Source organism: Cottoperca gobio, chromosome 7 (genome assembly GCF_900634415.1).
Source record: "Cottoperca gobio chromosome 7, fCotGob3.1, whole genome shotgun sequence".
Classification (NCBI taxonomy): domain Eukaryota; kingdom Metazoa; phylum Chordata; class Actinopteri; order Perciformes; family Bovichtidae; genus Cottoperca; species Cottoperca gobio.
This window is the reverse complement of record NC_041361.1, coordinates 11,077,612-11,089,325: the sequence shown is the minus strand read 5'-3', so window position 1 is coordinate 11,089,325 and position 11,714 is coordinate 11,077,612. Positions and strand designations below refer to the sequence as shown.

General features: G+C 41.7%; 1 protein-coding gene across 1 annotated transcript; it reads right to left on the bottom strand.

The window, feature by feature from the left end:
• Positions 1 to 592: 592 nt before the first annotated feature.
• rnd1b (Rho family GTPase 1b) lies at positions 593 to 11,190 on the bottom strand. Its single transcript, XM_029435339.1, has 5 exons — positions 10,960 to 11,190; positions 10,349 to 10,436; positions 4,472 to 4,581; positions 4,148 to 4,282; positions 593 to 3,581 (listed from the first exon to the last, which is right to left on the bottom strand). The coding sequence occupies exons 1-5, from the start codon at positions 11,077 to 11,079 to the stop codon at positions 3,336 to 3,338; spliced, it is 699 nt and encodes a 232-aa protein (XP_029291199.1). The 5' UTR covers positions 11,080 to 11,190; the 3' UTR covers positions 593 to 3,335.
• Positions 11,191 to 11,714: the final 524 nt, after the last annotated feature.

Genomic DNA, 11,714 nt, shown 5'->3' with positions numbered 1-11,714 from the left:
GAGATGATTGAAGTCATATATTACTGGAGACATCTGTTCACTTTAATTTGAACACTTTCAGAAGTTTGTGATCAGACAAATGAGAATGTTTTAAATTAGGTGGGTATAATGTTTTTTTAAACATGCGTAAAGCTCTTTGATCAATTCTATGTAACCGTTTGATTAAATTATGAATCAAAATAAGTATATCATACTAATGTTTAAAAAAGCTGAAGGTAAGAGAACTGGAGGAAAGTCAATACCATGTCACTGTAAGAGGCATCTCAACATGCAACATGTTGTATCTGTTATGATTCTTCATAGAATCACACTCTGAGTTTACAAAGTGGGTGTACTTCATTATATTTTGTGTATAAATGTATTTTGAAAAGATTTGATGTATTAACTTTTACTGTATATACAAATACATAATTAATGTCACCACTAGCTGTTGTATTAGGATTCTTGAGTAAATATTTGAATTCCTATTCGGATGATTGATGACAACACTGTGAAACTGGGTATATATTAAAAAGAATATCATTATCATTACAGAGAATGGAGGTTTTTTTAGTAAGGAATTGTTAACCATTTAATGACAGGAGAACGACAATTCAAGGGTGCCGGACAAGGCAAGCTTTATTCAACACGGCAAAAACAAACAAAACAAAAACTCAAAACAACAAAAAAAATTAAAAAAGGAACATTTCCAAAGTAGATTTTAAACAAATGTACATGTCAATAAAAAAAAGGCAAAAATAGCTACCAAATAAATATTCACATCAACAACAATATTTTCATGTGACATCCTTGAAGATGTCTTACAATGATTATAAAACAAGAGACGGTATGTACAATCATACAACTTTAATAGGACATGCTTAGGAGTTTGACTGCACCATTGTACCACACACTGACTACAACACAAAGGCTGCATATTAACTGACATGGTCCGCCCACCTGTCCCATCATCAGAAGGCCTGGCATCAGCTCCCTAACGCAAAGAAAAATATCAAGACTTTTTTTTTTCTTTCAACAAGCCAGGCAATAAATGCATAACTGACGCTGTAATAATGGATGTGGGGATGTCTGCTTGTGAGCCAACCGTCTCTGTCCACACAACCAACCCGGGAGCCAGCCTCTGATTCCTACGCTGAATTGTTGCTAGGCAATGCTGAGGAATTTGGTGTGTGAATATGAACTCGAAGCCTTTGTGCAAATCACCACGTTAAGTTCCTTCGACTACCGGGGGCAGTCCACGGCTCCATAAAGACGCTACAACCATCTCAAAAAGATTTGTCCAGAGCAACACCGGGACTCACATCATGCTTTTAAATACCAAAAAAGAAAAAACACATCAACTAAATGAACAAAGAATGGAAAAATAGCTTTCTTTGGACAGGGCCAGCCTGTGCATTTTCATTACTTGTTCTGCTCACATTATTTCCTTTTTTTCCACACACTAGCCCTTTTTACAAGATGATTGTTTGACTTTTGAAGTAGATTCCCAATTTTAAAAGCATATACTGCACTTTTGACTCACTGTTTATCCAAGTCCTATGCTGCCTCAATACCTTTCTATTATGATTATGTAAAATTGACAGCTAAGGCTAGCATCTCCAACTCAAAGAGCTTCATTCCCATTATTCACATACTCTGATTAAAGCAGGACATTGTCATTGGTTATTCTATATACCAGTGGCTTACACGGAGGAGTAGTGGCAAACACAGATCAGCAGCCGCTTTGTACAGCAGAGATGGTTTCAGTCTATAACATGGATGTCCATGGAGCGCTAAAGCATGACAGTAATCACAAAGCTGCATCTTTATTGCCGCACAGGTTACCTTGCATCACAAGCACTTAAATCATTATTGCTTTATGGTTAGAAGCACATAGATCAATGCTGCATACACACATAACCATAAAGCCAAAGATTAAAGATCAGAAAAGGGTCCAATTGTTGCTTCGTAGCCATTGTAACCTACAGTAAGTGCTGCTTATTGGAGGTCAATAGATTAACAAAAACTACAGTCATCTTGGAAGAGTAGAGTCAGGTTGGGAGTGCTACACTGGATTGTTGCCAACGAGAGAAATCCACAAGGCATATTACAGAAGTCAAAACATCTCAATGACTTCCGGGAACATGATATGAAAGGCATTTTTCAAAACTGCATACCATTTGAGAATTGTTGAAAAACTGTCAACAACGCAATGCTACAAATCTTTTATGAAGAATATTTGAAACTGCAAACCAGATTTCCCCATTAGCTGTCGGCCTGACTTAGCTAGGCGCTATCTTATGCTTTTAAATATGCCTCTACACTTTGACTGACATCAATAACCAGCCCCAGCTTCATAAATAACACTCGACAGCCTGGCATTGAACTGCTTTTATGCTTTTTGTATAAAAGCATCTTTTCTCATCCATTAAAATATGTCTGCCCCATTACCGTAGATAGCATTTTGAAATAGACTTCAGCTGTGATAGCAGAGACACCGGAAGCCCAACTCAACTTCTCTTTATTTATTTTTGCATGTCCTCATTTTGGAAGTCGTGTCGTATGCACAGAGCCTCTTCAGCCTCCTCCACTGAGATCTGTGGAGCACTGCTGTCCAGAGCTACACAACCATGCATCGACAATCCATGCAGGTTGAAACGGTCGAGACTGCTGTCTGCACAGCAGCCAGCACTCACAGCTCTTATCCCTGCTCTCATCACCACTGAGACAATGAGAGCCACTCTCTATGTAACAGCTCTCACTGTGGTTTGTCCCACTACTCCCTCTACATCTCTGCGCTTTCACAGGCCTAAATGGGGACACCAGCAACAAGCTATTTCACACCTCACACACCTAACTAAGAGGGATGTGCAGGATGCTGCTAATTCCTGACGGTTTCATGCTAGATTTATTTTTGTACTTAGAAAAATATCCATTGAATTGTCTGAGAGGCATTTACATCACAAGATTTAACGTCACACGTTGCACATTTCCAATTTGGACAAAATGAACATGTGCTTAGAGATAGTAAAATCAGACAGATGTAACACCATTGTAGTTGCATACGGTTTACAGGTGAAAAAATGATAGCTCGATGAACAAACCTTGACTGATATTGTTTGTTCCAAAGCAAGATAAACAGTAGTGGAAAAATATGGATGTGCGCTAAAAGGTTCAGGAGCAAGTGGACAGCGAAGTGTCCACCTCTTCTGAGGGGTGTTTGGTTTCCGGGGGGGTAAGGGAAGGATTCAGCAGGAAGCCCTGATAAAACCATCGTGCCCACCCCCCCTTCCCCGAGACCAAAGAGGCGGGGGCTGGGGGTTGCATGAGAGGACTGTAACCCAAGAGGTCTCCACTCACATGACCGAGCAGCTCTTGGCCTTCTCCTTCTTGAAGGTGTTGGAGAGCAAATCCGACTTGCTGGGCAGGTGGAGCAGTCTTTTGGAGAGGCGGCGGGTGGGGCTGGGCTTTGGGAGAGGCTGCAGCTTGTTGATGCAGGCCATCGCCGCGGTGCGAAACACGCTGTGGATGCTTTTCTCCGAGGTGAACGCTGAGCACTCCAGGTAAGCCTCTGCACCCAGCTGCTTGGCCATAGCAGAACCCTGCAATAGATGTGATGAGTGATGAAGGGTGCTGCTCATAACCTCCTTTGATACATTTTCATTGATTTATATTTGAACTAGGGATCACCATGTAGTGTATCGCAGGCAGAAATGCCCCTGGAAGCTCATATAATGGCTGTGAAATCAAAAACGAGGAAGCATGCCATCATCGACTCGAGGTAACAATAGAAGACTCGTTATATTCTTGACCCCTTTGTCATTATAGAAAAGAAATGACTGATATTTATAGTTTATCAACTGCCATTGTAATCATAATGCAAGTTTTTCAAGCAATAAATGAGTTGTATTACTAAAAGGATTCTGAAATACTTGAGAATTGCCAGCTGGAAAAAACAGCTCCATATGCAAGGTGAGATGTATCAAAAGAAGATCTGCTGCTAATTTTTTTCATCCCGCTCAGCCCTGACATAAAATAAATCTACAAAATGACACATTTTGTTAGCTGTACCATTTAAGTGTGGTTGTCATACCTGCTTTGTTAATGTTTTGAATCCGGCGTTGACTATATTCCTGACCAACTCTATGTGTTACTTCTTTTGTCTCACCTGCTCATAGGTGATGGGAGTCTGTTTCTGATTGGACAGCTCCATCAGCGTGCAGACATCTGTGCGTAGGTCGGTCTTACAGCCAATGAGCAGGATCCGTGTGCTCGGACAGAAGTCCAGGATCTCAGTTTTCCACTGAGGACACGAAAGAACAATCAGTTCAATGGAATCATTTTGCCAAAGTGTACAAATAATGACTTCTATATATATATTACACAGTCCTGCTGTGGTATGATTTCATGAAAACAGGCTACATTTGAAGGAATTGCTGATATTAAGTAAAAAGGATAATTACGATGTAAAGAGAAGTACTGAAGCTATTACCTTCTTCAAACTGCTGTCCACAGTGTCAGGACGGCTGATGTCAAAACACAGCAAAACTGCATCTGAGTCACTGTAGCACAGGGGCCTCACATTATCGTAGTATGGAGAACCTTAGAGGGCAGAAAACAGAGAGTTGTTAATATGGATAAAAGACAAGACAAACTTTGAAAAAACACACAGGCTGTCTGATTTCAAGTAGTTCTGTGAGCCATCAATAACTTCAGTGGAGCCCCATTTGACCATAGGGACTCAAAGCAGAATGAGTTCATGACTTGTGAGACATCGCTTGAGAGGAATCTTAAATATTGGCAAAGGTCCTCAATGGTTTCCTTATCTTCATGGTGAAATGGTACATACTTATAGTTTGCATATGTGTGCAAGTTAAGTAAAGTTCCTCTTTATGTTTCTTCCTAAATGTTTAATGGAAAAAGACCTTTTGATATTTTTTATTTTCATTCTAAAGGTACAAAGGCAAAGCTAAATTTCCTCTGTAAAATGTTTAAGAGTGAATGACATGAGCCAATGATTCATTCATTTTAAGTGGATATTGTTTCAGGAATCGATTGCTGTGACAACAGGCAGTTGGTCAGAGCAAAAAGGGGGTTGAGCAGCAGAGCGGCTGAAGCAGAACGAGAAAATACAGCTGCAGGGATTATGTGCAATCGGCATCACTTCTCCTGCTGAGCCTCACTTTGCTGTCCCTGAAACTGCTCTTTCCCCTGCTCCAATCTCCTCTGCTGGCATTTCAGAGGGAGAGAAGATGACAATCGAGCACTAAATCCTCATTGATCTTCTCTTGCAGTAGATTACGCAAGTGGAACGGTGGGGCTCGGGGTAGGCAGACGCTCCCACTCATGCTCAGAATCCTTAAGTAAACCACCCACCCCCCCAAAAATCCTCTGCTCGGCGCGCAATACCTCCAGTCCCTCTGTTACCACAGCAACAGCCTTGGAATCCACCATCTACATCAGGCATTCCTCCCACCTCTCTATAAAGGCTTGCTTTAACTGCCAATCAATCATTTTATACCACTAGCTGCCCACCCACCTACTGTTGGGGACATTCCTCTGCTCTGCAACAGAGTCCACAGACATACGTTCGTCACACACAAAGACACACACACGGCAACACCACACCTAATGACACACAGACTCACTACTTAGATTTGGCAGCAGCCAGAGGTGTGATCAGATGAAACAGAAGAGGAGCAGCTCAATGGGATTAACATGTTTACTTTAGGCTTTGTGTGAATCCCAAAAGGGATTCAGTGTTCCTCTTATAGCTATAGATAACAAAAGCAGTCTGTGTAATCACTCATTAGATATTACACAAGCATTGTAATTGATTTACAGCGTAGAAAACAATGCACCCGAATAAAACGTATGAAAAAGCGCACACAACATGCATGTGTGAATACAGATCAGTTTCATGAATACTTAATGATTTTCCACATTATCAAAGGGCAAAACTGAATTTGCCAGCTGCCGTGCGCTGTGAGAGGAATAATGACAAGCTGTGATGAAATTCCTCAGGGCTCAATGTCCTGCAGAAAGTAAACATCGCAGTATAGGAACAAAGGGACATGCTTGTTGTATTAACACTCTGTTACTGTGCCTTTGGGTAGAAGAAATTACTTTTAAGTACCAAATCAACTGAAACATTCTGATTGAAGTAAATGATTAACTACGTCTGTATCTTTACAAAGAGGACAGACGTTGCCACCTTAAGACTGCAAATTACATTATTGCCCTAACAACATTTACACCTACAGCACGAGTAGAAGAAGCCACACACATCTGTGAGACAATTAACATCATTGGGATTGTGAGTCTGTGTGTGTGTGTGTGTGTGTGTGTGTGTGTGTGTGTGTGTGTGTGTGTGTGTGTGTGTGTGTGTGTGTGCGTGACTCTGAGGTGTTTCATAGGAGAGTCAGAGGTAGGATGCTCTATAAATCTTCTCAATCTCCCTGAAGAGGTTATCACACAGCCGGGAACCTGGGTGTGATTCTGCATTAAATGACCACTGATCTAAATGCAGCAATCAATAGAAAGCAGCACAGGGGGTCCAAGAGACTTTGCAATTAAAGCCGACAAATGAGTTACCCTGTCAAGAGGGTGGGGAGATGGAGGGGACATCGAGAACGTCGTATCTATTTTGGACAAAGGATGCACGATTCAGTAAGTGTATTTATCCAAATAACAATTATATTTATGTGTAAATATTAGTATTTGAAGCTCCACAGCATGCTGTTTGGGTACAGTAGCAGCCTTGGCAGCACTCTCCCGACACTCCAGGACCCAGTTTCTAATCCTGAAAGAAATAACTGTTTCCATTGTGGCAAGAAAAAGCCAGTAGGGAAAAGAGGAGGGAAAGCAGGAGTGTAGCCTACTGAGGGAGATCACAAAGAGCCCTCCTATGCTATTAATCCGTCACCCCCTGCAGTTTGATACCAGTCTCTGTCTCTCTTCCCTCTCTTCCCTCCTTCTCTCCAATGCAACAATCCAAAGAATGGCTTTAGATCAATACACATGCAGAGCCTAGGCATGCTCCAAATGTTCCCTTTCTTCCTTTTTCTCAACCGCATGCCTCGACAACAGATGGAGAGTTTGTGAGGCATGAAACACGGAGAGTGAGGCTGACTAACTAGGGAATGAAAGGAAAAGAAACTAAATTCCTGCGGCTGAGCTCCACTCCATCCGTCTTGATGGTGCGGTGCCCAGAGCTAAGTGTCGAGGTGGAAATTGGTCCAGAGTAGAAGTAGGCTTCGCAGGCCGAGACGACGGGCCTTGTGCTGGAGCTGTGTACAGGTGGGGGAGGGGAGGATCGGCTTTTTCAGTGTGTGCATGAGTGAAACTGAGATTTTTGTAAATGTGTGCTAAATCAGCTGAGCGACATAGCCCGTGTTCATCATTAGCACACTCCTCTCCGACAGCGAGAATGCAGGGGTCAGACAGATTAATGATCCAGAAACGGGATGACTCACAGATTTGGGGATGAGAGTAGCCCTGCCCCTCCACCCACACTGAGCTGACCGGGAGCTGTGCTGCTGCAGCTGATAACTACGGACTTCACAACCAGGCAAAAAAACACACTACATTGCATCAGACAGTTGTTCCTTGGTTTCACATGTCAGAGCCAGTCAGAGTCACTGCTGAAGACCCCTGCAGGGAGAGAGAGGGCCGCTCTTTGTTCCTGAGCATCACCACATCTGAGCTGTTAACAAGCTTTACTTTGTAAATTGACACTGTCAAAGCTCATCACACTCTGGATTTTGAAGTAGACTTAAACAGATGGTTTAAAAAATGTCAACTAAAACCTAGATGTGCATTGAATTAAAAGTGCACTCTACTCGTATTCTATCACCAAGTCAGAGTCAGAGCCTCAGATGTAAAAATTGTTAGTATAGCAATGAAGTCACCCAACCTGTCGGAATGAATCTGCCGTTAATATACTCTTTTTAATTAAAATAAAGCCTTATTTTTTATTTTAATTAAAAACTGAACTTGTGATGAAACGATGAACCAATTAAGTGATTTAATGCATCGTTTAATCATTTAATGCATTTGTAATAGAAAAATACTAATAAAATAGTTGCAGCCCTAAAACAGACTCAACCCTAAAAATGACTAAAAGCTGAGAGGTCATTATAAATTACTGATATATATATATATATATATATATATATATATATATATATATATATATATATATATATACATATACACACATACATCCGTCATTTATCATTTCTAATCTAACATTTAATTGTCTATTAACAATGGCTCTCTTTACAATCATACAGATTGTTTCATCAGCTTTAATGAATATTGGGTTCATTAGAAATCTCAATCATTAATCAAACAATAAATGATTATATATGTATACGGTATCTTCTAAAACTCTAAAAAGGCTTTATCAGCAAGAACATTCAACCTGAAATAAATTACCCACTAACACCATAACGAGATCCATTATTCACTATTAATGAATTACAGCCACCGGACAGTGTTTGCCTTCCCCTCTTTCTCTCTTCCTCCCTGTATGTCCAATCGGACCAGGCTGATTAAAAGCGGTGGATTGATTTTAGTCTGTAAATCCATGGCGGGTCTGGGAGAAGGAGCTGCCTGCCATGTGGAGCTGGGGATGAGGTCAGTCCAATCAATGAAGGGGAGTGGAGATAATGAGGAGACCCTCTCAGTGTGGTGGGGCCGCAGTGGCACAACTCCACGCAATTAGAGCAAATTACAATAAAAAGAAGAAAGTGTACGGTGTGACCAACCAATAGCCCCTCTGCCTGTCGTCCATCACCTGGAGCCTGACACGAGATACATGAAACTCATCTATAACAAATAATGGGTAGGAGGTTCTCCTCTCAGTGGAACAAGAGAGTGAAAATTCAGTCTTTGGCAAATACAAATATTCACTTCGCCATGATAACTTTCTGTGAACTGTCTGTAATGCATGTGTGAACTGTTGTACTGTGTATGTTCATTGTTCCTTGTAATGCAAATAAAATGAAAACAAACTGGTGCAGTTTTGGATTGTGCATGGATAATGAGGAAGCTACAACGACAGAGGTCAACATAGGGAAGAAAAGAGTTGAAACAAAGAAAGACGGGCAGGACAGATGTGTAAATGGAAACTGCATATACAAGTGAAAGGAAGAACAAAGTAAAAACAGAGAAAAAGAGAAAGTGTGCCAAACTCATTGGGTCACACAGAAGGGGTGGCCCAGTGGACCTATTCAAATTCTTAATCCCCTGCATCATGCTGTTCTGCTGAGTGACCCTGAGCAGCATATGGAGGCGAATGCAGGTCACCAGAGTTTCTGAGCTGCCTCCTGTCTGTCTGCTCCAGAAAACCTCTTGTGTGCCCATCATCCCCCGGCACCAGGCCCACTCCTGCTGGCCAGACCAAAGGTCCACAGTCTAGGATTAAAAAGCAGGATTTGGTCGGGGGAGGGAATTACACTCACTTTGTTTTTTCTCTTCCTGTTGCTGCTTTTAGATAAGGGGGGGGGGGGGGGGGGGGGGGGCAGTGAGAACACAGTAAATGCTGCATCATCTCACACAAGTGGGTCTGTTACATCAAGGATTTGTTGTACACCGACACACGCATCCAAGAAAACACACACGTGCGCCACGAGCCAACTTGCTTCGCCACGGTGACCTAGTGAGGCTGGGATACATCTGGCAAGAGTGTGGATGGAGAGGGATGTGGGTTGGAGAGAGAAACCATTGTGCAGTGAGCATGAAGGGAATCAAACAGGTGCTGCAGTCAGACCCGTGTTCACAGTATCCAGGTCAACACTCAGAGCAGCAGATCCTCGGGGAGATCCACACTGACACATTGACCCTCTTTTTCACGCTTAGTGTAAATGAACATATGATGCACAAAGTCAGCAACAACAAGTGAAGCGGAATAATTCCTGTCTCTCTGCCTAGTTTCCAGTGAAACATATTAGGCACAAAAATGCACTTGTAGATCTGGTAATCTTTTATCCTTCCATGTGCAAAAAGCATCAGGTGATATAAGATTATTGAAATATGACTGAGTCTCTGCAGTTCAACAAGTGAACATGTTGTGTGCCTTTGCATTAATGATCGATGACAACAAAGAGTATGAAGCATGCACATTAGCCTGTATGTAATCAAACACCACTTTCATGTTATCTCTTTTATTCCAAGATGGACAGGGTTATAACAAGTCTTCCTCCCGAAAGAAGAATATTTTGGAAGAAATTCTAAGACGCAGCTCTTCCAGCTGAGACAGACGCTCATTACATTCACAGCGCATTGCCTTACATTCTTCTTCAGTGCTGCAGGCAGAATGGCAGGCCACTATAGGCCAGACAGACAGAGAAATGTGATCAGTTACCTGAAGTGTCCCACAGACTGAGCTCCACTCGCTGCTCCTCCAGCTCCAGACAGGCTGTGTAGTTTTCAAATACCGTAGGCACGTAGGTCTGGGGAGCAATTAGCAACATGGTGCCATTAGTGGGGAGGTGTCAGTCAGTCAGCTACAGGTAATGGAATTGATCTAGCTAATTAGTGTAACACGAAAACACGCACTGAGGACTCAATTAAATAATAAGCCATATATAAACATTTAAAAAATCCTCAATTTGAACAAATTTCCGATCAATCACATGAATCACTGCAGCTGCAAAACATATTAAACACAGGCTGATATAACATGAAACAATCATAAATGCGTAGGCAATACATTTCCATTGACGCAAATCAAGGCTAATGCATCTAAAGGTATTACGGTAATAGTATTTTTTTTAAATAACCAAGAGGAAGAAATTTTATGAAAATGCGCATGAAAACTGTGCTTGTCTGCAAAATGCGCACCTCTTTTTTCCTGCCACATGCAATCATTTTAAGAGAACGTAACACTCTGATTATCAACATTAATACACAACAGCTTTGTGGGCATACAGGTTTAGTTCATTTTTCACTAACACGAGCTACATTAGAGCATACCTCTGGATAACAATCCTTCGCCAGGACTTGCAACATCGCCGTTTTTCCGCATTGAACGTCTCCGACAAGAACCAGTTTACATCTAACCACCAGCGGCTGTGTATTTCTCCTTTCCTTCATGGTGATAATGATGATCCCGTATTTTTTGCAGAAAATGTCAAAAACAAGAAGCAGAACAATGCAGAAAACCGTCCCAGTTTGATGGAGAGACCTGTGTGTCTGGTTCTCAGAGTATGCTCGCAGTTGATCTGATTGAATTTGCCACTGCGGCTCTTTATACAGGCGAGCAGCAGCCAATAGGAGCGCTCTGTTCCACAGGCTTTCTCTCATCCCTGTGCTGCACTCAGTGATGTTCTCAGTGAGCAAAGACAAGTTATTTTCCCAAGGATGATAGAACAGCGGTGTTATAAACAGATTTGTAAAATATTTTGTTAAAAGTTCTGTGAAGGCTACATTGCAACAGGAGTTTAATATTTACATTTTCATTTATATTTCCCTGCAAACTAAATTAATTTGGAACATATCTGATTATGTAATGTAAGATAGTTTTAACATTAGATTTTAGGGCTTATACTGTAGCCGGCAGTCATTCACTACATGCAGACTTCTGTTTTGTCACCTGTGGGTCCTGTCACTGGGCCTGCTGCAAATTGATTGATTAGATTGACTTGACTGGCTGGATCAATAGCACAGCACTGGCTGAGGACAATAGGACTGATAGACCAATCCCCAGTGGACTAATTAGTTTGATCTGC